Genomic DNA, 27834 nt, shown 5'->3' with positions numbered 1-27834 from the left:
ATACAAAGTAATTTGTCTTTACATTCTGTAAAGAAGAGAAATGGTCAATGTTGGATAAGTATATTGAAGTTTCTTCGTAACAAGGTTTTATGTTTCACAGATCTAAATATTAGAGGAGAAATATATATTTATACAGAAGTATAATTTTTGAATGTTTGAGGTTGGTTTTCTTCAGTCATGAAGCATTTATTTATCCACACTATGCTTTATTTCTTTGCTGGCTTTTTTATCTGTCCATGCTGTTCCAACATCCATTTCTAATCCGGTTTAGCTGTTTTGATTCTCGATTTGCACAAATCTCATGTGCATGCTGTCAGGACCTGATCGTGAAATGTAGAGGCAAAACTGCTTTGTCTTTGATTACCTAAGGCCACTAATTAAAATCTAGTCATTAAGCAGTAGGGGTATGGAGGCAGGTCTTGACATAGTCTTCCTTGAAGCACTGTACAGTATGATACAAACCTTCAGTGATGCTTACTAGTTTTTGTTCTTATTTTCATTTGTCTTTCATCAACCAGGAAGCTGCTGTATGCTAATAATTGCCTGCAATTTCTGTAGTTGCAGGATTGCAAACATTAACATTCAGATGTACTTGCCTACTGTGTTCACTGTGAAATTTTCAACACGGTAAAAATTTTACATGGTCATTTAACCTTACAAGTTTACTTTTTTTCTCACTAATTTAACACTGAACCTTCTTTTCATTATTTCAAGTGAACAACTTGAGCATAGCATTTCTTAATCTTAACTATAGTAGATAAGCATGTCCTAAGCAAAGATTTTTAACCACTTGATGAAGGGGGCCAGGCACCATCCAGTGCAAAGTGCACTGGGCAAAATCTTATCCCCACTGCAGTCAGTGCCAAATTTCTAACTGGTGTTAGTGAAAATGGAACCACCATTACCAAGGGGTTAATATGCTTAGTAACCATGACAAGAGGTTATGGGGGAGCACAGCAGTGATTCCCTATTCCCAGGTCATTGTTTCTGTTAATTTAAAACTACTACTCTTCAATCTTTAAAATAAGTAAAAGAAACTTGAAGGGGGGGGATCATATGATACTAGTTTGTACTAGGTTTTTTCAGGAAAAGGAAACAAATTTATATATATATATATATGCAATATATTTTTACACTGTTTATTAATGCTAGAAAGTATTAAATGTATCACTTTATCTGTGTGAATGTTAAAGTAATGACAATGTTATGGATGTTTTAAACCTTTTGAAGTTGTGTTGGTAAATTTAAACCCACATTAATAATGGAAAAGCTACTTTGTCTGCAACATTATTGTTGATGTTTTAGGGAAAATGTTCAAGTACAGCAGTTGTTTTGATTAGCACTGTAAAAGCTTGGCTTGAAAAGTTGTGAAATCCTTATTTGAAATACCATTTTTTAAAGTGTAGCTTCTCATAAAGTAAGTTACTGCTGTTGACTGACTGTATCAAATTGTATCTTTAGTTGGTAAAGTGATCAATAAATGTGTTACTATGTCAGTTCTGAGATTTATTGAAGTAAATGGTATTTGCTGATAAACTTGGTTCTTATTTTACGGTTCAGATGTTAATTTAATTGCTACTGAATTGCTACCACCATTGCTACCAGATGTCTGATTCTGAGCAGAATCTCCTCTTTACTATTTATTTTCCTGGTTTTAATAATGACTAAAGGTGAGCATTGATATTTTGAGAACTCTAACGCGATGCTTGAATAGCCATGATGATGGTGATCCGCCAAGTGAGGTCTGTCAGGGATGGAACAATTTGTACCCAACTAGCTACTTAGATAGGTCGGTCCTCTGTCCAACAGCCTGAGCTACTTCTCTCACCTTCTCTAAATGGTGTTGAAAATATTTTACTTGTAAGGAAACTAATTTGCTGCACAGAATGTTGTTTTAATGAGTTTACATCCAAGTGTAAATATGGACCTTTTATTCATAAATAACAATATTATTCAGCTTTCCATTAGCAAGAATACCATGATTTTTTCAAGAAACAGAAGACTGAAGTATTTAACTCAGAATACCCTAATAAAGTAATTAATAATGTGATAATAGAAAAAAACAGGCACAGTGCTGCTCTAGAAATAGAGCAGTCAATTGTTAATTGACAAAGTGAGCTGTCAATTGCTAATCCAGTGATTAGCAACTACAAGTAAACACTTCTAAATAGCTTACAGCTACACTTTCCCAGTTTTTCTCGAACTGGAAATGGTGTTCTCTGTGCTCACACACTAGACAACCTTCTTTAGAAATGCATTTTAAGTGAAATCTAATACTGTGTCCCGAGATAGCTTTTCTTCCTGCACAGAGACCATGTACTGTCCTCTCCTGTACTCCTTTTAACTCGGAGCATGTATGGTCACACAAACTAAAAAACAGAGTGAAGGAGAACCTTTAGGGGTTATTAAAGGAAAAATCAATATTTTTCTTACAATTCAAAAAGCCTTTAAAAAGGGGGGAGATTGTACTCGTCTGTCCTATGAAAATATGAGACACCAAGATCTATATTTTCAAAAGAGTTAAGAAATGCCCACTCACTCCTACACACCACTTAGGCATTGCAACTTTAAAATGAAAAATATACATGTGCTAGGATGTGCACATGTGTTCATGTGGAGGTTTAATTGCCTCCAACTGGAGTCAGACCCTGGGTCACAATAAGCCAACGTTACCTGAGGTGCCAGCAACAAAGACCTTACGTGCCAGCAACTGGAGCAGAGACTGTGGGTGATAGGAACCCACGTGCCTGTGGTGCCAGCTGCTGGCACAAGTGAGGGGCTGGATTACCACCACTTAAATACCAGCAAATATCAAGCAGAACCTGGACAGAAAGCAGCTGAAGGAGCTTTAGCATCAGTTCCCAAACCAGTCATAAGACCAGGCCAGATATGTGTGTGTCTCTGGACAATTAGAAGAACATACTGAAGGGACCAGGCAGTCCAGAACAACTGCTGGGGAGGCCACAAGGTCTGAAGGTGTGTGTGTCTCTGCAGGGTGCAGTTGGAGATGATGGAATGCATGGGCTGGTTACTCAGCTGGCTGCACACCTCATCCCAGTTATTCAAGGGATGAAGTGTGTGCTGGTCTGCGTAAGGTGGGAGGGCAACGGTGACATGGGACTCTACCAGCCCATGACATAGAGTTGTGATCCTCATAGACTTGCATGTCCAGGTGCCGGAGCAGGGGAAAATAGGGATACAGGCACTAGCTGTTGGATAGACTTGTCTGGAGGGAATCACATTGAATATATGCACGTTTCCTACTAGTAGCGCTTTGTCCTGGTCAGCCACAGACAGGCTGTTGGAATCAATTTTGGTTTTGTTAGTGGTATTGGCTTTGCATTTTAACCATGGAGGGTTTCTGGCTGTCCTTCAACAGTACCATCATGAAACAACTTTGCCTTCTTTGCAACATTACTAGTATCTGTGGTTGCTTGTATTGTTATGAAAAACTTGATTTGTTGTGTTTCTCAACTGATAATTACTCCAGTTAAATTGCTCAAATTGAGTCTTGAGAAATGTGCATATGTGCTAATTCTTGCTAGGAATTAAAGTTCTGTGCATTAAAACAATTCAGGCAACCAAATTTGTTCATTTCCTCAGCTAAACTAAATGATTTTTAAACATTTCAGTAGTATTTCGGTTGGTTTAGTCTACTTTAGTACTACTAATTTGAACTTTGCTGCAAAGCAGACTCTTTAAATCACCATCTGTTATAAACTTATTAGTGGAAAAATTCTTGTAGTCACACACTGACATTTATTCAATAAGAGTAGGTTTCATATGTTGAAGTCACTGGACCAGATGGACTATAAAATGTGAAAAATATAAAAAAAATTTATATAATATTTAAATTTCTTAGTATGTATCACATATCCATAGTTATGTATATACATATTAAAATTGATACGAAATGTTTTCCATTATTCGAAGATCTGTCTCTGTTCTTAGGCACTGTCACCAGTGACATGTTAATTTTGGGATCCTCTTTTAGGTAATTGCCATGAAAGACAATCCTAAAGGATGTAATCCTCTCTTACTAAAGTAAATCTTGTCTGCCTTAAAGCATTAACTAACCACTTTGTCCTATGTGAAATCTCATTACTGCCTTCTCATTCTCATCATCCTCATGAACAATGACTTTCATGCTGAGCTGTGTCTCATTCTGCTCTTCTTGGTTTCTTCTCTATCTCCTCTGTGTCATCTCACCCTTAAAGGGGATAAAAGCACCCAAGATTTTTAAATGCTCACAGTTGAAAGACAAAAGTCAGAGAGTCCACAAAAAAAATCAAAGTTTTACTAATAAGTTACACACTTGGCATAGAAAATTGTGTGTTAGTCCCTGACCTACTACATAAACACACAGCAGTGTGTTTTAAATAAAGGATTAGGGTGAAAAGGAAGAAAGAAGAGATGAATTAAAGAGAGGGAGAGAAAGAGAAAGGAAGAAGGAGGAAAAGACATCATCGGTCCAGGTGATGGGATGTCCAGCATCCTGGGGATGCACACCCAGGCTTGGTGGGAGTACATTTTTATATGGAAGATTTCCCCGCCCTAGAGACAGGTTTCTCACTTTCTATGCAAATTAGTTACATGCTGTCTGCTCTTTCAGACCTTTCTGGAAATGGGTCTTGAGGGGCTTTCGGGATATTTGGTGGTCTTGTGTCCCCCCCCAGTTGGATTGGCCTTTGGTTGACAGTTCATGCTTCCTTCTGTGCTGATGCTGCCTTTTGTTTGTTGTTTCTCCAGGGACTAGAGCAAGCATGTTTGTCCCTGCCCTACCTCTGCATAGTCCTCTTCTCCAGTCACATCTTGTTCCTTCAGCAATCCTGGGTTGGCTCCATGTCTGTCTGGTCATTGGTGTTTGAGATAGACACATTAGCACCTTTTCTTCTGGTTCCCTACATGCTCTTGGTCTCATTTAAACATCCACTAGAAGACAGACCTTATTACACAACTCTTATTTTAATTAGTGAATAAGCAGCTGTTTTCCTCAGATATTTTACACAAACCAGAATGTCATAAATTATGATTATTGATGTCATATGTTAAAGTAAGAACACTTTATGATGTTACTGAACACAAGTGGAATATGAACAGAAAGGCATCAATTACCCATATTTGTGATCAATTAAGACATACTTTGTCACCAGACAAAGTTTGGTTTTTAGAAACAAGCAAATCCTGCATTTCATGAACCTGTGAAAGGATAAGTCTTTGGCAGGATATTAAAAAGAATCCAGTAGGTGGTGCACAAGGCACAGGGAAGAGCTAAATCCCACCTAGAAACTGCTTTCAATTAAAAAAAGAAGTTATCACAAAGAATTAAAAGTAATCCCAAAATCTAAGTTTGAAATTATTGATGCTAAATCTCAGTCAAAAGTCAAGGGTACTAGCAGATTTCACCTCACTTTGCCAGTGCAAGTCTTCTTGCACTTCTGTGCATATTCAATTGCTACATCTGGAAGAAACCCAAATCTTTCTGCTAAAGAGACAAAGATTTTTCCCCCTGAATACTACACTGTGTGATCTTGCTAGAGGAGGACAGGGCAAGTGTGAACTCCCCGAGACCTGATGCGTGACACTGAACTGAACCCCAAAGGCCACATCCATTTCTCCTGTCACGCAGGAGGAAGGAAGCACAGGGGCTGGTGCAGCAGTTCCATGTCATTTCCACCAGGGGATGTGTGTTATTCAGCAATCTCAACAGAACTGTGAGTCAGTGTCTAGCAGTATGGATGGCACCTTATCCTTATGGGTCTGTCATCTGTTCCTTTTATTTATGCATCCAACACCCAGTATTAGCTCAAGATACTCTTTTGTGCAGCCCACGTACATCTCTTCCTCTGCAATGCTACCTCCAGTTATTAGCCAAATTCCCTTCTTTTTACCTAAGCCATTATTTCCCTGTGCCCCTGCAGTGCTTTCACACACACTACTTGCTAAGCAAAAGGCAAATTTTGGCCATCCTGCACAAAACTCAGAGCCAGCCACCACAGGCATACGTAAGGACTAAAGACTGAAGTGTTTTCTTTAGTAAAGACACAAAATAGAAAGCTCAAAAATTCCTTCTACTTGAAACCTGAATTTGATTTTCATTTCATTACAGAGATTGAGGATCTCTCAGAGATGCTGATGGACACAAAATAATAAACAGTAGAAAACAAACGCATACTTCTTACATAGAAGATAAAGTAATAATTTGCACCATGGTAAACCAGAAGCTTGAACATAGCAGGGAAAATAATTGAAGTACTAAAATCAATACATGGATGGGTTGTAAAGTTAGCCTAGACAGTAATTTTGTTACATGCTTCACCTTTATCTTGAAGTTTTAGATTTGGGTCTTTTTTAGACAAATCCTTAGTCTTACTTTCTGAAACTTGGCTACTTCTTTTTCAAGTCCTTGTTTACTATTCAGATGTTTAGCTAGTGAAACAGATAAATATTTATACTGTAGCAAAGGAAAGAAATCAGGTTTGCCATCAAATAACTACAGATAATTTAACATACGGATATACACTAGAATATGCAAGAGAAAAGGGTGCTAATGGATCACCTAGGCAATCTTAATTTTTCATGTCAGACAAAATAAAATGTGATATTTTTTGAACAGAACTGAAATGCAGCTTTTTTTAATTGAGCCACTGACCAGGTACTCCTCACTTACTGATTGTTTAGGATTGTAAGAAAACTAGGTGAGGACAGACTGATAATTTTCTAATTGTATGGTATGGTGTATTTTTGCTTTTTTCCATAGACTGCTGACAAAGTATGCTGCATTATTTTCTTACACCATGTGGTGTTAACACTGCCATGGTTAAAATTGCTTTTGTTGATTCAGAGCATAAGTACACTGAACTCGTGGTTGCATGCAAAACACTAGTATGATCTTCAGCACTTTCCACTACACTGAAATTTCAGACTCTAAGCATAGAGACTTAGTGTGAAATTCCAAACAACTCCCAAGTATAGGTGATTTAATACAATGTAAATGTCTCATGTCATATGGTTGATTTTTTGTTTTTGTAAAGCACCAAGAACTGTTCCATAGACCACAGAAGAATCCTGCTGTAATCAAAGGGTAGGGCGAAGGAAGGGTGGAAAGGCAGTTGTAGAAGGAATGAGAAAGAGATGGTTTCCTTGGAACCTGAAATGCCACCAAATTCCTGTATTTCCTAGTACTTCTTCCCATTTGGATCAAAAGAAAAATTGAAAGAGAAATCAGTAAGAGCTGTTTCCTGTCTGATATGTAAGGCTAGGCCTAAGGTTGCATTATGACAAACAATCCTTCGTATTCTAATAAAAATTTAGAGTAAGATATTAAGATACCAGTCCTTTTCTGCAGATGCTTTCTGGTTTTGATTAATTCATGGGATTTTTCAAAGCTTCTGAAAAAGGACATGCTACATGTTCACAGGATTGTAGTAGGATATTCTTGCAGTTATGGCAGAAACAGTTCAGTTTTAATTAGAGGTCTGCCAGAAATTTCTATGAGTGTTCTTGTTCTGTTTATCTCCTTTCTGTTCCAACATGTGTTTTGTAAAATTATTTTTTCCAACTTACCGTGTGTCATTTTAACTGTAGTTCTGCATATGAGTCCACTAATCTAAATTACAGCTTCAGAATAGGGTTTAAATAAAAGACAGTAATATACCAGAAGATTTTCCAACACCATCTTGAGAGTAAAAATCAAATTTAACATACAGAGTTGTATGTAACTAGCTTGTATCTTAGTTAGAATCATAAAATAACTTAGGCTTGTAAGGGACCTCTGTGTGTTCTCATTTGTCCAACCTTCTGCTCAAATGACCTCTAACTTCAGTGTCAGACAAAGCTGCTACCAAGTGATCTGTTCAGTCGTATGTCAAGAGTTGTCCCTAGGTGCTTGACCAGTGGAAAAAATTCTTCTCTTGCATCCAGCTGGAATTGTCTTTGTTGCCATGGAAACACTAGCTGCCTCTTGTCATTTTACTGTGCATATTTGTAAAAATCTGGTTTTACCTCCATGTGCCCCCATGTGGAAGACAGCAAGTAGACTCTCCTCCTGCTCCCTTTCACCCAACTCGCCTCCAGGGTACACAAAACCACATCTCTTGGCCTATTCCTTGTATGTTATATGTTCCAGCTCATACCATCTTAGAGGATCTTCTCTGGACTCTTCAGTTTTGTGGCCTCTCTTTTACTGGGGAATGCAAAGTGGAACACAGTGCTGCTTCTTAGGTGCTGAGTAGAGGGATATAATTTCTTCTCTCAATCTGCTCTTGTTAATGAAGCCTAACATGCATTGCAGTGATGTTCAGATCATTATCCAGGAAAAGCCCAAATTTTCTGCAGAGCTGGTACCTAACCAGTCAGGTCCTGTATCTGCTGTAGGGGTTTATTGTACCCAAGGTACTGGACTTTGCATTTGTCTTTGCTGAAGGCAGTGATATCTGCCAACTCCTCAGGTTTGGAAAGGTTTCTGTTCTAGCATGAAACCAAGTGCAGATTGTTCTTTGCTACACCTTTGTAAATACCAGACTCCTTGTAATCTAAAAATTATCTTATTGCTTTGGGATGGGAATAGGAAGAGTAATGTAAGTTTACCCAGAACATGTTTATTCAGAATAACTTGCCCCATTGACTCACCTCTTTGAAGATATCTGTAGAATCACATGAAAAAACAGTTACAAGTGAAGGTGAAAACCCTGAACATAAGTTGATGAATCTGCTTTAGATGCCTAAGTTTGAAAATGCTGAGGAATTTATGTAAGTTCAGTAAATGACAGTGGTTTTTCCCTGTTCAACAATTTTCTGGTTGCGTGTCCAGAAAAGCAAGTTCTTTAGAGAAGCAAGAATAGAGATATTACAGTCCATGGATTCTGCTCATGAGCAAGTTCTACATAGAGCACATGCTGAGAAGTCATTTCAGCTGAACAGAAACAAGACAACACAACTTCTTGTTGGAAGGCTTACACTGCTCTATTTTCTATCTGCTCCCCCAGCCTTACAGAATGGAGACTGGGAAAAGCATTTCAAGCAGTGACAGGTCTGGTAGAAAGATGCAGATCTTTTATTTACCAGTAAATTATTGTGAGAGAGCTTTTAAAATAGGAGACTTAAAGCCAGATAAGTTACCCATCTCCATAATTAAAATCAGATGGGTAAAATAAGTCTACTAATTTAGGCCAATAAATGGCAGGACAGTCCTCCTGAGAACATCTCAGAAAGCAGCAATAATCTGCTAGGGAAGAAGGAAGCAACAAAGGACTGCTAAACTGGAAAACACCAAGAAAGCTAACAAATATGTCTGTGTTTATGTGAGCCATACATGAACAGAAAGATACAGTTATTAAAAAAAATTCACAGTAATATGTAAAAAACCAAAGTATTAAAATTACTGTAATTGTTATTACTATATACTAATCCTGTATGTTGACATAACTAAATGATAGTACCAAAACTAACATTCAAAACAGAATACAGTTTTTTTACTGCCAGAGGGGTGCTTAAGGGCACAGTATGCAGCTGCATAAACACAAAGAACCAACACAATGAAAATTTAGATGCAACCAAACACCACTCAAACCAGGTATTTCAAACCAGCAAACCCATTCTGAATGCATCAGAAATCCTTTTGCCCCGTCCTAACTAGCGATACTCAGTTACTAAAATGTTTGCAAACCCATTCCAGGTTTAGCAACAAACTAACAGGAACACAGGATAAGTGTTGAAAACTAATGAGTCCACAAATGATACATAAACGTCAAGACACTAACTGGTGACATGTGATGCCATCTGAAAAGGCAACACCAAGAGGAAATTAATGCACAAGAAGTGACAAGACTTATTAGATGTCTCTGACATCTCTGTGCTGCTGAGCGTGCTGCAAGACAGCTATTTTTAAATGAGACATGTGATGTACCAGAAACATTCCAGGCACTGAAGCATGAGGCTGCATGTAACCAGGCCAGCACACTGTGAGGCTGCTGTGCTATAGTTACATGGATCTTTCTAAAATATTTGAGAAAAATTGAAATATAGTGCATGAAGTCTTGTAGATTTTTCTAAGTGTTTGACTACAGTTTTTTCCTGAACTCACCTAACTATACTATTAGCTTTTCCAGGAGGCTCAAAGTTCTGTGACGGTGCTGTAATATCACTGTTTCAGTTAATGCATTTGTACCTTCTAATTTCATCTGTTCAGTTCTGTTGCTGAGAAAGACTTAATGCATGATCTGTACTAAAATGCACTAAAGATGCATTTCATTTACTATCACTCACTGGACAATCATCTTCAAAAGGAATTGATTAATTTAAGATTTTGACAAGTCTTTAAGTCAGGAAGTTAGAGCAACACCAAAAAATCTAAAGCTGTCTTTTAATTCAATAATGTCATGAATCAATACTGAGGTAGGTAATAAATGTTAACAAAAGAAATAATTGCACTCAGTATAGCATTGTAGGGCATGAAATCAATGATAACAGCAACTGTACACAAAACCTCGACAACCTTGTAAATCTAAACACTCTGCAGAGGAAAGGAGATTTTAATTTTTTTAAACTTGTATGTCTGGAAAATGTTACTTCTTGATGGTCATTTTGAAAAAATCTATTACATCAATTGCTGAAATTTGCGTCTCATTGACAACAGGTTAGAGCTATAAAGGAAACAATAGGAACAAACTTGCTGACTTAATTGTACTTTTTTAGATTATCTAGGAATATAAGAGAGGTATGACAAACATAGAACAGCAACATGTAACAGCAAGGCATGTAGGAAATTTAGGTTGGTATTGTACAATGAGCACTGTTGGTGAGAGAATCTGTGGTCAAAATTGACTAATTTCAGTAGCACTGGACTTCATATGCAGTTAGGAAAGCTTCCGAATACTTTGCTTGAACATGATGACTATTCTTTAACTTAAACTTACACCTGAAACAATGTGATATCATTTATAAAAAGGCTAGCGAGCAAACTGCTTTGAAATTTGGTAGCAGGGAAAGATGGAACAAATAACTTCTACTTGCAAAAAAATAGTACAGAAATAACTATTAAAGTCACAAGAAACAAGAAGGTCTCGCAGTGAACATCCACTCAAAATATACATCTTGCTGTAGTGTTCAGTCAGTGGTATTAGTTATACTAGTAACTATTACTAGAAGTAGCTGTCCTCACTGTGGCCTTTGCTATCAGTGATAAAGCAATGAACTGCAATATGGGTGACAGATTGAAGTTTACAAAGCAATAATACAGCAATTTGTTTTGCAGCTCCAGAGGCGATTAAAAACAGCACAGCATCCCAGGAGACGCAATCTAGTTTTCTTCCCTGATGCTGCTGTGAGCACAAGATAAGCCTATTACCAAGACATTTCAAAGGAACACATGCAAACAAAAAGGAAATAAAGCTACCTTCTCAAAACATTTGTGTATGCAGTCAGTTTGTAAATGGGGTGTGTGCATACCTGTGAATTTAATCAAGTCATATCCTCATAGGACAGTAATATAAAAGCTTAAGTGCAGAATATAGTACTGCTTTGTATTCTCTGAGTTTTACTTTGACCCCTTTACTTTGACCCCTACTTCAAAACAACATTAGTCTGAACTAATTTTGTATTTCCAAAATGCAGTCCAGACTGATAGAATTAATGGAGTCTGATGTTTTACAGAAGCCAGAGTAGTCCAAAACAAGAGCATTTTACTTTAGATGAGCATAAAGTTAGAAGAGAAACAAGACTGTTTTCCTTTAATATTGACATTCATCAACCTGAGACCATGGCATGTCAAGATGACCTGATCTAAAAGCTCACAGACCCTGAAAGAGAGGGAGACAACAATCCTTTCCCCCTATATTTAAATTCCATGCTTCCAGTCAGAAGTTGTCTATGCATGTACTTTTTTACCTTGCACAGACTTGTGTGTTCTCTGGATTCCTCTGTGAGATCAAGCACTGTGTCAACTCGCCAGAAAACAAGTCTATCAGGAAAAAGAAGACTCTTCAGGAAAAAGAAGATTCTCTTCTCTGCTAGATTAATGAACTGAACCGACTCAGAATTGTCTGATGAGTGCCAGAGAGATGGCAAAGGAATGTGCAGGACTGTGTGGCAAGGAACCACGGATGAGGGAGTGAGGGAGGACCTGTGCTATGAGAAGGGAACAAAGAAGGAAGTTGCAGGAACAAAAGCTATTACTTGCTGCAGCAGCAAACCATTCATTTCACTCCATTTTTTCTTGAAAATAATCTGATTGTTGCAAACCTGGAAAAAAAATTAGCAATTTTATTTTTTTATTGCCATTGCAAAAGGCAGAATTAAAATTAGCAAATTTCATTTTAATTACAAAAAAAATCTCAAGGTAAGGCATGACAATCAGCTTTTGAAGAGCATGTGAAGCCTAAGTGGTTGCTATTTCTCCCTTGCCACTGCCAGTCACTTGTTCTCACACCACTTTCTACGTTATATTTCTATGTCAGGTGTTACACTGCTAAAGTAAACCAAACTGGAAAGCTGATCCAGTTGAGAGATACCCACCTGGGGCATTCTTTGGTATTATATTTATAGATACACACACATATATTTTATTTAGATTTCTTTCAGCACTCAGCCATACAATGTCTGACCTGGTGTTTTTGATAGGAAAGCAGCAGATACATTTATTTCGGCAACACTACCACTCAACTTCAATTCACATATAGACAATTGCTACCTCACCTGAGTCAGAAAAACTTCAAAAGTAAAAATACACTGATTCCATTTTTCAATAAAAAGACTTAAATCTCAGATAACTGAAATAGGAACAACTACTCAGGATCCCCATGTGAAGCACTTGGGGTCTCCAGAATGGTGCTGAGAGTTGTCTGATTTGCTGTGTTTGAGTTTTTGTGAAATCATAGTTGCTGTTAAAGAGAAGTTCCTCCAAGTGTTGTCAGTTCAACATGCAGAAGCAGTATGTCCTTCTCCATAGTCAACTACTGGTACAACAGAATCTTTGTGAAAGACAAGAAGATTGAAAGACTTATCAGAGTTCTACATCCATTTCACTGAGACTACTGCCAAAGGTTTATTTGTTATCGGTACTCATTTTGAAATAAACTGAATCCATACATGCTTTCTAAAGCATACTCTGAATATCTACAGGTAAATATGTTTTAGATGCTGATGATCAAGTGCAAAAGTAAAGTTACCACCTCAGCATGAGACCTACCATTTCTTACCCATCTCTCAGGATACGTGTCTCAGGAATCAGCACCTTATTTAGAATTTCAGTGATATGTTGGAATTGGAATTAGGCCCTGAAACTCCTTCATTTCACAAAGGTAATTATTGTAGTGTTGCTCTGGACAGCTGACACTTTCTTGACCTTGTCTCCCATATGTTTTCAAGACTCAGTGTTAGTTATATCTTTCTTACCCTAGTTGTTAAACCCAACCAACCAAACATACAAAGGACTTACCTCCAAACTTAACCAATGCATTATGAGAGAGGTTGAGGGATTTCAGATAACTACTTTTTTTCAGAGAATTTCATAAATGGGTAGTTTTCTTCTGCCAGAAAGGAGCAAGGCAGGGTGGGGGCATGACGGGGAACACGTATAATAACCTCAGCATATTTATAAGAAAGGCGGGTAGTATCTTCTACACATTTTAGTTCTTAATACAAAATGCATGAGGAAGCAGTATGTCAAGAATTCAGACAACATTTTTAGTACTGAACAAAATTAGGAAACATCAATTTCTTCTTGCTGCTAGAGAAGCTTTTAAGGTATTTTCTAATGATAGATATAGTAATATTAACTATGTGGTAACCATTGCAAAAAGATGCTAGAAAGAAGTATTACAAATTTCAAATGCCACTTAATATCAAGCCAACACTTGCTGAAAACCCTGCATATCCATTCTCCAGGATAAAATAACCTCTATGCTTCCAACTTTTCCTTGAAAACAAGGATCTATAGCAGATGCATTAAGCATATTAAATCACTATGATCTTCCCATCAGCTACACAGACCTGGGTTTCACCTTACTTAGGAAAAAACCTAGGGTACAATAAATTCTCAGTTTCTGAATATATGAGGGTTTTGACCACAAAGAACATTTTAGATGTATCGTATGAGCCATCAATAATCGATTTTTTTTGTTGTTTTTTTAAAGGTAAGTGTAAAGGTAATTTATGAGAGAGAAAATGGATTGTATTTTGCCTGGGTTCTCCAGTAGTGTTGGGCCTCTCTCTGCTGAATTCTAGGAAGAGGTATAAAGAAAAGGTACTTAATACAGTGCAGGAGGAATTCAGGGTAAAATCTAGCCAGGGTACGTACAAGAAACAAAGTACGTATTTCCAAATTGAGGCCTGCCCTCTCTGTGTATCCAACACTGATTACACCCTTCTCATGATTTAACTCAACATGTAACATTTTCTTTTATGAAGAATTTATAAACCTTAATGAGCTTATTCTTCATATCTAGGAATGTTATTCCCAAGCACAATTGGTGTTGGATTATTACATCCTTTTTTAAAACTCCAGGTTTTCAAACACTGAATTGTAAAAACCACTTTGTATTAAATCAAACATATTTAAACACTGAACTATGTCAATGGCACATCTAAATTAAGTCCGCTCTTAAAGCCAACTCTGTCCTGGGTTGCATCAGAAGCACTATGGTCAGCAGGTTGAGAGAGGTGATTCTCCCCCTCTTCTCTGGCAAGACCCCACCTGCAGTGCTGCATCCAGTCCTGGGGTCCTCAGCAAAGGAAAGAGCAAGTCCAGAGGAGGGCCACAAAAATTATTAGAAGAGTGGAACTCCTCTGAAGAAAGGCTGAGAGAGTTGCAATTATGCATCTGTAGAAGAGAAGGCTCCAGGGAGACCTCATTGTGGCCTTTCTGTACTTAAAGAGGCCTTATAATTAAAATGGAGACAGGCTTTTTTATCAGGGCCTGTTGTGATAGGAAAGGAGGAACAGTTTTAAACTAAATCAGGGTAAATTCAGACCACATATAATCAAGAAATTTACTATGATGAGGGTGCTGAAACACTGGAACAGGTTTGCCCACAGAGATGGTAGATGCCCTATCCGTGAAAGAATTCAAGGCCAGGTTGAATATGAGGAACCTGGTCTAGTTGAAGATGTTCTTGCTAATTGCAAGAGGATTGGACTAGATGACCTTTAAAGGTCATCCTTTAATGGTCCAGCCCATGATTTTATGATCTACAATTTACTAATAGAGGTAAACGGTTACTAATGTCAGCTCAGCCAAAACAAATAATAACAGCAGCTGGCGCTTTATTATTGCATGGAAACAGATGGAAAAGGGATGGGAAATAATGGAAATTCCTATGCAGGAATTCCGAGCCTTCTGGCTTCTTTAAAGGGGAAAGACAAGACAGCCTGTGGGCTTTTTTACACAGCCTATAGTTAAGTGCTGCTCCTCCCATATAGGCCTTCCTTCCAGATACGTCCTCCTGTTGCTTTATTCTGCATTGACTCTGGTAGTAATTTAATCAAATTTCATGGAATAAGAGACAGCAAAACCAGAATTATGCAACAGCCTTTCACTGGGTTACCAAGTCGGATTGGTATACTGTGTAAGTTGATAAATACCGGGGATGGTGCAAAGCAGGAAGATCCAGCACTGGAAAAGGGGAAAAAAGGAAGAAGAGCAGAGAGGAAAGACAAAAATGAAGACAACACACCCCCATACATCAACTATCTAATTAACCATATTAAGAATCACCTATTTTAGGGGCTGTCTCTCTCTTGCAGTACCTTTATGTAATATACATCTGAACAAGTTACACATTTTGATTTTTGTAGAGATTTACATCCCTTGAGCACACAAACAAGCTATTACCTAAAATACAAGACGACAAGAGACTTAACCAAGCTGCTATGGCTGTTCTGGTGTAGAGTGTACACAGCAGTTAAAAATTGGTGTGCTCTTGTGGTATGGATGTCTTTTTTTTCTTGGTGACTAACAAAACAGTATCTGCATTTTCTTCTGCTTGAGAGCAGGATTTACTGGCTGCATTTATAGGCAAAACACAAAACAGTGCTTATGATGAAGTATTCATAAAGAACAGTTACCTGGTGCAAAACCCCCAAAGCTGGATTAAATGATCTGCTGACATGAACCATTGTCATTTTATTAAGGCATGAATTGCTGATGGGGTAAAGAACACCAATTACACTTTTACTGTGTTAAAGTAATGGTTCTCTCAGGTTTGCAGCCAGCAAGAGTAAATAGAGCTGCTAAATATTGTATATTGAAAAAGCAGTTAAATTGTGTACATTCCCAATTAAGCCTGGATTTATTAGTATGGATAAGATTTATTTCTTTGTTTTCATTTTTAAGTTTTTAATAAGCTAACACTTATATAGAAAAGAGTTAATAAAGAACTACTGTAGAATTATTTTAGGCCAAAGTCATGTATACTTCTAATGTCATAAGAACCTTGCATTTTTGCCTAACTTGCTGAGAATTTTCTAACTTTTAGATAAGGGATATAGTGTTTGCAAATAAAGACAGACTGGGAAGAGAACATAACTTTTGCAAGTAGATAGGATATGTCTCTTCAAACTGACAACCAATCAGCATTTGACATTCCAGGCTGGGAAGCAGTTCATCCAAGACAAAAAGGATACAACATAAAAAATATTTTTATGGACTAGAAAGAAAGGACTTACATAGCAAGGAGATATGGAAAGGTGGAATTTTACATGAATATGTAATGACCTTTGAAAATAGAACGTTTTTGCTTTTGTAATTCCATTGGAAGTACTTATTGAGGATTATCCTCAATACTTCTCCAGTGCTGTATAAAAAGGAATGTGACTTAACATTGGTCACCTTCAATGTTGAGCGAATTTCTTTGAATCACCTCCCTGCGTCACATGTGCATGGAGCATTGTTAACAAATTCCTTTACCACCCTTTGTAAACTATTAACTTGAACTATTTTATTTATTGGTGATGAGAAAGTAATTACATTGTGGTGTTAAATTGCATTCTGTTGGAAAATAAAATACATTTTAACTTGATGAACTTCCTGAATTTCTGTAACTGCTGTGAGAAGATTTTGAGATATGCTTATGGGCTGTGAATGCAGCCGATCAGTTTTGACCAAGTTTCAGTTTAAAACAGCAAGTTTATACTCAGGTTTAGTAAACTAACCTTAAAGTCCTCTAAATTATAACCATGTTGCTGTACTAAAGAAACAGAATGCATTACTATCTTTAGCCATGAAAGTGTCTTGACTTTGCTTGCCTGTACTGCCAGCCTTTTAAAAAAGATAAACTTTCTTGAGCACTGATTGTCTAGCTGGCTTTATTTCTGTTGGTCTTCACAAAATATTTACATTATATTAACTCTGAATCTGATATATTTCCTTTCAGGATCAATAGGGAGTCTTTCTTTTGTTTTAATGGGAACTGGATTAATGATAAAGAACATATAAAGCCTGATTCTGAGTAGTGGTGAATTTCTTAAACACACACACACACACAAAAAAAAAAAAAAAACAAAACAAAAAAACCCCAAAAAACAAGAAAACCAAACCCTCCTAGAACTTCTCACGTTAAGGTAATGTGCTTCCAGAAGTAAACTCCTTACAAATCTATACCGTCAGAGTTAGGTAAAATGAACACAACCTGGTATTTGCACTGCCTTGAGAATTGGTAAGTGTAGAATCTTGGCAGGTGCAGGGACAGATGGTCTGGATGTATGTAGTTATGTTAATGTGCCATGAGTTATGACTATTCCTATGTAACCTGAAATACAGGTTATGTTTGTATATAGTGTATCTTTGGCTGTTTATGTATTAAGGGATGTTAGGAAGAAGAAAGAAAAGATAATCAAAGAGCAAAATAGTTCCAACAGTAATACCTATCATTGTGTTTAACTTGTGTGCCTTTTTCTCTTCATTCCATTAAATAGCACCTTTATTTAGATTATACTCTTGCCACTTGAAATACCTGTTCAAAACCACAGAATTATAGGATATCCTGAGTTGGAAGGAACCCAAGAGGATCAACAAGTCCAGTTCCTAACTCCACGCAGAGCAGCCTAAAAGTTAAACATGTCAAAGAGCACTGTCCAAACAGTTCTTGAACATTGACGGCCCTGGGGGCACTTCCCTGGGGAGCTGTGCCACTGCTTGACCACTCCTGCAGTGACCATCTCTTATGTAATACTCAGACTGAACTCACACTGCTTTATGACACTTCCTTGCATCCTACCTCAGTTTCCTTGTATTATTTCTGCTTATTAGGAGATATTTTTCAAAGATTTTTTTCCTTCTTTTCATTGTTGGTAGTAAACATAATTGTTCCTTATAATATAAGACTTTGCATGTCTCAAGCACCTTACTTTGTTTGATTCACTTTAGATTATCTGCCATTCTTTATGTTATAGGGCCTAATTTTGTCACCATTATGATCGACCAAGTAAGCTTTTTTCAATTTTTGTTCAGTTTTTGGAAATGGAATAATATTTTATTGCTAATAGAATATACTCATTAATCTATTAAAGCCATTATCATTTACTTTGAGACTAAAATGCAGTGTTTTCATTTACATTTTTTAGGGTACAAATAAAAGCTCAAAATTCAAATTTTAAAAGCAGTAGAGCCAAATGAATGTAATTGCCTTTAAAATAACTTAGAAAATCAGAGTCGGGATTTTCTTCATCTTCAGAGCAACCAATCTGACACTTTTTTGCTAGAAGGTCAAAGGAGGATTTCTTCTCTTTTCTTATGGTCAAGGAAAGCTTTAAGAGATGGGCCTACACTTATAGACCATTGTCTATCTGAAATAAGCCAGGCCTTTGGTACAGGTTTGTCAAAGTTTTGTCCAGATTTTAGTCTATTGCTAATCTCAAATCAAATTCTGTAAGTATTAATTTAAAGTGCATGAAATGGAGATGGTGTATTCACTATGAACATTACCCATTCCCTTTAAATTGAGTTGTATTTTGTTCCCATTTTGTTCTAACTATATGAATTTTGTCAGGAATAGGAGGAAAATGTTCTATAAAGTAATGGCTATAAGTGAATATGCCAATTATGTTGGATATGGGAGTCGGCAGCAAACACTTTTCTCTGCAGATCTCCTGATTTTAGCAATACTTGTAATGTAGCCCATCTAGACTATTTTTAAGCAGTGGAAAGGCTAATTAGATAATATGTTTAATGTTAGTCCATAGTAATGGATATGAAGATTAAGAATTTTCCAAATCATTAGTATTTTAAAAATCAGTATTATGTAGACACAGTAGTAACTTATCTCTACCATTACAGAAATTTGCAACACAAGTTTGATAAAATGAAAGCTATTCTCACAAGATTAAAATAATCTAATTCTCAAAGTACCTTCAACTGGACATTAACCAGGGGAAAATGAAATGTTACTTTTGACATCCAAATCCTTTATGTTCCTATTAAACCCCCACTCCATATAAAACTGCTAAGAAGTCCCTGCAATAAAACACAGTCATAATCATAGTTGTACAAATAATGCAGACTTTTAAAGAAATTAATTCTTGTTATTCTGTGAAGAAAGCACAGGAGAAAGTATTTTGATGTTCTGCCAGTGTTCAAAAATAGTTTTAAGATATAGTTTTAAGATGATAATGTCAGGGACTGTTTATATTACCTTTAGTAGGATTTTTCCAGCAAATACTTATCAGCCGAGAAGAATTCCTTATGTTAAAACAGACATTGTAATACATCTGAGTGCATCACTGAAATTTTTTTCATCATGGAGATGTGTTTTTGCAGCTACACACTGTTCTGAATAATGTGCTAAATGCTACATTTTTTAGAGCAGTATAGACTGTTTCTGTCAGAAATTTTAAGCCAACTTTAGACAAATTAAGGCTAAAAGGAACAAATTCATTATGTTGCCAATGTAGAGACCTAAATACAGTACTTGGTACCAGAATTTTTACCATTCTACTGTCAGTTACCTCAGCACAAAAATAAGTGGCTGTTAATTGTGCTCATCTGCCCTTCTGCTCAAGACAACTGCTGTTCATGAAGTGCTGACTTCCCCTCTATGTATTTTTGGCTCAGCTATCAATAATGATGCGTAGCCATTAGAAAGTAATCTCTCTGTTTTTCTAATATTCATTTACAGCTCTCATGCAAGTGTATTCAAGGCAATTTCCAAAGCCATTGCTGGAAATTGAGACCAAATGGACAATAATTTTTTTGGATGATTGATTCCTTACCTGCTGGTTTTGCCTGTGAAAAATGTACCCCAAAGAATTTCTGTGGAAGGCATGAAAAGGGAGAATTAGAAGATATTAGGCAATCTTTAAAACGTCTACAAAATGTTTTCTAAAAACTCTGTGGAATTAAGATACTGGCATTAAACCAGCTACAAATATTTTACCTCAGTTTCAGACTCCTTAAAATATTTTTTGATCAGTCAGCTCATGTTCCAGAAAACAACTACCAGTATGTGTTGGAAAAAGAAAGATAGGAGGATTAAGAATACCTAAAAATATCTGACACTACATAATGATAAAATCATCCTACAAAGTGTAGCAACTTTCAGGGTTGTGTAAGTGAATGGAATTCATTCTTGCCTCTGTTCCTGAAGTTCACCATACCAGACTAGGAGCCCAGTTCATGCTCTGTGTGAGGCTATTTCTTTGATGTCATGGAAGGGATGTCTTGAGATCATCTGCCCAATCCCCATCCCCCCCTGGTTAAATGCATAGTTACCTAAAGCAGGTTGCTTAATGTATTGTCTGGCCATTTCAGAGTATCTCCAAGGATGGGAACTCCTACACCTCTCTTTGCAATCTGATCCAGTGTTTGACCTCACCATAAAAATGTGTGTGTGTGTGTGTGTGTGTGTAGGTTTATTGTTTCAGTCGTATTTCTTGCATTTCAGTTTATGACTATTGTCTGTTGTCCATCCACTGGATACCTCTGAGGGAAGTCTGGCTCCATCTTTGTGTGCAGTGGGATTGAGTGCACCCTCACCAAGTTTGCAGATGACACCAAGCTGGGTAGTGCAGCTGATGCAAGAGGGAAGGGATGCCATCCTGAGGGACCTTGACAGGCTTGAGCAGTGGCCCTCTGTGTACCTCATGAAGTTCAACAAGGCTAAGTCCTGCAGCTTGGAGTGGTCAGTCCCCAATATCAGTACAGAGTGGGGAATGAAAGGATTGGGCTGCTCTGTGGAAGAAGACTTGAGGATAAATATTGGGAGGTGAAAAGTTAGACATGACCCTTCAATGAGCACTTACAACCCAGAAAGCCAACTATACCCTGGTTTGCATCAAAAGCAGCATGGCCAACAGGTTGGGGGAGCTGATTCTCCCCCTCTAGTCTTTGATTCTGTTGCTCTATACATCAGATACACATAAACACAAGATCTCCCTTGAGCTTTCTCTTCTAAACTAAACCCAAGCTTCTCGGTCTTTCCTCATTTCAGTAGCAACCTTTATTTCAACAAAAAAGATGCTTTTTTAGGTCAATGATACCATGTCAGAAATAATTTAGAGACTTGGAAAGTCATTTCAGAATTCTAAAATCTTCCAGTTGCAAAATCAAGTGTACAGCTTACTGTGTTGTGTTGTGTATCTTGAGAGAAAATAAATCTGGAATGCTGGGGACTAATTCTCATTTCAGATCTGTGTTCTCCATTGCAGTGAAGAATTAGTCAAAAATCAAGAGGGGAGCATTTCCCTGTTCTTTTTTTTTTCTCTGTTCATTTTGGAGATGACAGAAAAATTGGAAGTTGCTACAGGCTTGAAGTTCTGGTTGAGCCCTTATGTAATAGTGGTCTGGAGTGAGTGATGGTTGGACTACTCTAGCAGGTTTAGGTCACTGAAAAGCCTCACATACAGGGATAAGTTGCCAGTGATTGTACACATTAGTTACTCAGCTCTTTTCTTCCACTAGCTGAAGAGATACTGTATAGATTTTGAAAATTCAATGTAGTCCTTAGAAGAAGACTGTCCTGAAAAAGTGATCTTGCCAAAGCTATTTCTACACAATTTGCTGGTGGCATTTACCAGCAGTGAATCAGTGTGTCTGAGGGTCTGGAGCAGAAGGCAGAAAGGTTTCAAAACTTCAAGTCTTCACTGTCATATTTTGGTATGCACTTGTACTGATCTGGGGACAGGATTCTCAGTCTAGGGAATATAAGTGCTAGTTGTTGTTGGTTTTTTTTTAAATAAGTTCCATGTCCCTAATTTCTCTAAAAATCTCTTAAAAATCTGAATTTCATGACTGAAATCATATGGTAAATTAGAATTCACCAATTTCCATTAACTTTTTACTTCTAGTTTGTATATATATATAGGTATACTTTATACAGATATGTATGTGTAGATATATATAAATATAAGTCAATAAAGCCATTATCTTTTCTCATTGTTATTTTCTCTCTTGAGTTCTTTGGCAATTTCAATAATACTTTGCTTTGATAACCACTAATTCTTTATTGAATATGAAGTCAGAATTGATTAAATTGATTAAAGGACTGAATACATTTTGAAGAGTGAAGTGTAAATAACCAGAAAACAGTGATATAACTGTAATATTTTAACACAGTATTTTCTAAATATAAAAGCCCAAAGGAATTGGTCATCCAAATCAGTAGCATGCCACAGGTTTTGCTCCCTTTTTCAAGTGACTTGACAGAAGCTGTAGGCAGATCAAGGCTGTTTATAACAAATTAAAGCAGGTAATAAGGCATTTTGTAGCATATTGTTTCAAGATAGAATGCGAAGGAAAATTATTTCTTACTGAAATTATGAAACAGCTTGTTAGAAACAAGTGCCACCTTAGAACCACTTACCATAAAAAATGCTTGTATTATGTGGTACTTTTGGCAAGGATTTTCTGTTACAAAGGAGTCTTGATTGATGACCAATCTGTTTTAATTTTTTTTTTTAAATGTGAAATTTCAAAAGAACAGTCTAGTCTATTATTTTATTTTTTAATTCTCAGTACTAAGTCTTTACAGGTATCCTGCCATGTGCAGCAATTGGGGAAGCCTGTGTAAATACAAAAGTAATTTAAAATACCATAATATCATAGATGTCTGCCAAGACACTTCAAAATTTCTGCAGGGAGCTCAGGTAAAATGTTTCATGTAGAGAAACTTCCTTGTTTTCTCTTTCTTATTGCAAGTTTCACCATCCTCCTCTGTGGAACCTGCTGCACTTTCTAAGCAGCAAACACGGATCTAGTCATTTGTGACTAGTAACTGTCTCATCTTCTATATGAGGAAAATGTTTCTCTAAAGTCTATTCCAGTCTCATGCTCACACTCCAAGCCAACCAGACATCATATTTAGTTCAGCGTTAACATCATTACTAAGAGTGTTAAAACACTTTGCCTGTCATCACTGCTTTAACTGAAGCTGTGCAGTATTAAATCTGTAATCTGAACACTTAGAGGCATCCTGGGTTCAGTGTCTTGTTTTGCAGATGAAATGATTTCATAACATTGCATTTAAACTTATGCTAGTTTTGGTGTTTATTGGGATAATGAATAAAGATCAGGCAGGATTGGACCTTTGTGAGGAAACCTCAAAATATCCTCAAATGTTATAGCAAGCAGTGGTGGTTGCTTATCAGATGGTGCTCTTTTGTTTCATTTAGTGAACAGTCAGTGCGATATCAAGAAACTTGGGATTTTTTTTTCTCAAGCAAAACCAAGGTCTTGGTACAAACTGATGAAAAAATGGAAAGTGTTTTTTGAAAAATAATAAAAGAAAGAATAAAAAAATCAGGTTCTTATGTGTAAGATTGACAACTAGAAACTTTCCACCATAAAAGAAACCTCCTTATGAGTGTCATGCAACTAGTAAATGAAGAACTAGTTTCCTTGGGAATACTGCGTAACTGAGATACTGCAACACTTCAGTGTATAAATTTAGATTCTGAGTGTCAGAGGTTGAGTGAAAACGCAGAGATGACAGGCAGCACAGCACCAGGCAGTGCAGCTGTGTAATGCAGAGTATGGCCGTGAAATCTTACAATGACTTGTTAGTTTAGAAGCAAGTTTTAACAACAGTGCTGAAATGGAGATGAACAAAATTTCTTTTGTTTATAATTCTATACCTGTAATGTGTCTGTGTCTAAGCTAACAGTCCAGGTAATATTCTTGTAACAGATTTTGTATGTGATAACATGTTAAGAATTTCTTTCCATAGAGGATGTTTTACTACAGATCCCTTGCTGGCAGTATAATGTAATTTCTGTATTTTAACAATTTTTCCAGTAGATGGCAGTAGCTGCTTATTGGCTGATCAATTAACACCATCATAATGCAATATATAAACATAAAGCAGTAAAACTCAAATATGTTCCTGTGTAGGTACTTAACAAGTAACTCGTATGTAATAGCACCTGCTACAAGTGTGTCACCTCTTTTCCATATCTGAACATGAAGCCTTTTCTGAATATTTTCCTTTTGAGTCTATTGGTTTGCTTAGGATGATGTGATAGTGTAAAACTAATGAAGCTATTATAGGGCTACCAAGGGTTAAGGACAAATATATCTCAAAGTGTGCTTGGTTCTGAGATCGTTAGGGTTTGCCTGCATTTGAAAACTGTTGTGGGTTACTTTGAGTTGATTCATTTTATAATGTCTTATATTCAGATTAGAGTGCTTTATTGTAAATTATCTGGCATTAAATTGTGCTTTTATGATTGCCATTTTACCCACATTACAGGTTTTCTTGCCCCAGAACCAGTATGGATGATTCTGCATTGCAAAACATGTCATGTTGCAAGACTGTCAAAACCTACCACTATTTTTCTATCATGTTTTGACTTTCTGTCCCTCCATGTTGCCTTTTCTGTCCTGGAGGCAGGGTACAGAAATTGTTATTGTACTCTTTGAACACTGACCTAAAGACCTTTACATGGTTGTGCCTATTTCATAAGGACTTCACAAACCAGACTTCTTGGTGCTTCATCTGCTGTGTATGATGTTGGATGGAGTCATATGTTGAGAGCTTGGAGAGGAGACTTTTCACCAGAATGATCTGCATTACCCAAAGTGATCCGCAGTTACACAGAGTCACCATTATACAGGAGAAGGAATACATGGGATTCAATCTGGTTTTACCAAGTATCCCATAAGCAGATGTTGGATAAGAATTACTATGATCTGGTATTTTTATGAAAAGTTTGATGGTAATTTGCTAACTTGGCTTTGGCAGTCTATGGATCTTGGAAACCCTGACAGAGACACACAGAACTAGAAGACCCTGGAAAACAGTGAAGAATTAACCTGAACCACAGGCAGAGGACAAAAATCAGTGCATGGGGCCAAATCCAGTAACTAGAAATTCATATAGTGGACTGTAACTTTAGCATAGGAGAGTAGGGAGGTTTAAATACCTTAATGGCACTAAGACATTTTTCCAGCTTGTTTTTGTTTCATGGATTAAGTGCTTTTCCTACCACCTCACCTGAATTCTGGCTTCTGTTTATCTGTCCTGCACACCACCTGTTACCACTTCCCTATTTCTGTAAGTACACGCTAACAGAAACAGTGTCCCACTCTGTGTCTATCATGGTGCTTCCTCTCTTCTGCCTAGCTGACTTTTAATTCTCTGAAAAGGGCGATATCCAAGGGACTGTTTTAAAGGCAGACATACAGAGAAGAGAGACTCAGTAATATCTGTGAAAGGATCAAAGAACACTCTCAGGTTTTCACTAATATACTGCAATAAGTGTCCTTACAATATTCACAGGAACCACCAGACTGTCAGTGGTCATTCATTGCTCTATGCTGGCAGAGCAACCAGATCTTACTGTGCTGCCTCATAGCTGACCTGGGGAGTAGCTTTGTGTGTGAGGAAGGTAACTATTTCTGCTTTTGCCCTATAGCTCTAATGCTGTGAAAAAGAAATGGTGGGGAGAGGGAAAGGATACTAAATGATGTTGCAAAGGCAAACAACTTTTTGACATACATAGCAAGGTAGTCACTTAAATGTACATAATGCTATGAAAGACTAGGCCAAGATTTTTATAAGATTAGTTTTCATTTTTTGGTTTTGCTATCTGTTGAATAAAAGAGTTGACTTTTTACTGTTTTGGGTCATTGATCCTCCTTTTATTTCATCATCATCATAACACATGCAGTCTCTGAAATAATGTGGAAACTTCAACGTTCTTACAAGAACTGTGTTACAAACTATGCATGAATGTGCAGCAAAAATAACAGTAAATGTGATAACACTTATCAAATGTGATTAAGCTATGATAAACAGTATGCTGAGCCAAGAAGACATGTAGCATTCCTAAGACATGTCCTCTATGAAAAAAATGTATACTGATGAAAAGCTGGAATTAGTATCAGTGTATGAGTACAATACATCCCTCATTTTTGGAATTTCTGTCATTTCACTGAGTTCACCTTTCTGACTTAACAGACTTGCTTTTCTCCTATTCCCTTGTGGAAGGTTCTCTCTTACTTGCTCTCCTGAGCTTCTGAAAAAGATATCATGCAGCAATCAAAGGGAATATGTTTTTTTTTCTTCTTCTGGAACCTCTGTCTTTCAGTCTTTTAGATGTGCCACTGTATTAAGTCACGGTCTTTCCCATATATCTCATTACTGTAGGTAATACACAGACCAAACACTGGCATACTGCAGGGGAACATTTTTCTCTCTTTATAAACCTGGGCATAGAGAGTAAAACAAACCCACATTTTTACAATTAATAGACTGCTTTGATTAGAGAATGCCAGCTACATGAAACTATTTGGTTTTGACCGAGCCCAAAGCCACTGTTTTCCTTTGCAGGTGATCCTGATTCACAAGTTATTTTCTGCTTTGTGTATGTTGGCAGCAACTACCTGTGTTCAGCACAATTTGCTCCTGATTGTCTGACTTCACTTTGAAAAAGAAATAGAGTTATAAAACCAAGATGGTAATAAGACCAATAGAAGAGAAACTATGTCAATGACAGAGGAGCTTAAAGATTGAATGAATTTGTAATGTACAGCTGGTCAGACCTGCTGGTCAGTGGGCAAGCACACAGCAAGCTCTGTACACACCATGTCAGACAACAAAAACTGAATGGAGTCCAGCACCAGTGGTCACAGACACATCACACAGTGTCGTGCTCCATCAGCTGTGATAAGCATGAGAGAGGCAACATGGTGAGCCACATCCTGCAATAGGTCATTTCCATGTGGACACTGCAGTTTTAAAGACTGTAAAACTAATGAAGTCTGTTTTGGGATGAGTTAGATACCTTTGACTCCTGGACAGTGATCAGCTGCCCCATTCTCATAGGTATCTTCCACATCCCCAGCAAACGTGGACCACTCCTGGTATTTCAGGCATGATGCTGAAGATTTGCTTCACTGAGTAGAGAGAGAGAGGAGGTAGAAAAGCTATGTTGGCCTTGCCTCAAGCTGAGTACCTGCTCAAAACTGGGCTATGGAAAGCAAAAGTGCTCTAGGCAAGATATGGCAAGCTGCCCAAAATGTCAAGGTGATTTGCTGTGACCCTGCTCCGTGATAATTCAATCAGTTCTAGGTGCTGTGCAACTTGCCAGTCTGGATGAATATTGCACAGTCAATGACATATTTCCAGTGAACAGTGTATCTTTCAAGTTGTTGTTGGACTTAAATATGACAGGCCTTTGGCTTCTGGACTAATCCCTTCACACAAACTCTATACAATTGTCTATGTCTGGCCTTTGGGACTCTGATAGTGTCAAGCTTCTGGAACACAAGGAGAACTTAAACTTTTGCAGACACCAAGAAGTTATCCACCACCACAACAGATTGACCTTTCCTGCTCTATGTAAGCATTTATCTCATGTGTACACACATCTTGATTTCCTGGAAGGAGTATTTAGCATATATGTAAA

The 27834-nt window shown here is 37.2% G+C and overlaps 1 protein-coding gene across 3 annotated transcripts in view; it reads left to right on the top strand.

Moving 5' to 3' along the window:
* Positions 1-11420, top strand: part of TPPP (tubulin polymerization promoting protein) — a 76118-nt gene extending 64698 nt beyond the window's left edge. For all 3 annotated transcript variants that reach the window (XM_071553436.1, XM_071553437.1, XM_071553435.1), the window contains exon 5: positions 11255-11420. In XM_071553436.1, the coding sequence (XP_071409537.1) occupies positions 11255-11270 (16 nt within the window). In that variant the 3' untranslated portion in view covers positions 11271-11420. The remainder of the gene's footprint in view (positions 1-11254) is intronic.
* Positions 11421-27834: the final 16414 nt, after the last annotated feature.

The sequence above is a fragment of the Pithys albifrons genome, chromosome 4 (assembly GCF_047495875.1).
Source record: "Pithys albifrons albifrons isolate INPA30051 chromosome 4, PitAlb_v1, whole genome shotgun sequence".
In the NCBI taxonomy this organism is placed as follows: Eukaryota; Metazoa; Chordata; class Aves; order Passeriformes; family Thamnophilidae; genus Pithys; species Pithys albifrons.
Note: the sequence above shows the minus strand (reverse complement) of the source record. Positions and strands in the feature narration are given on the sequence as shown.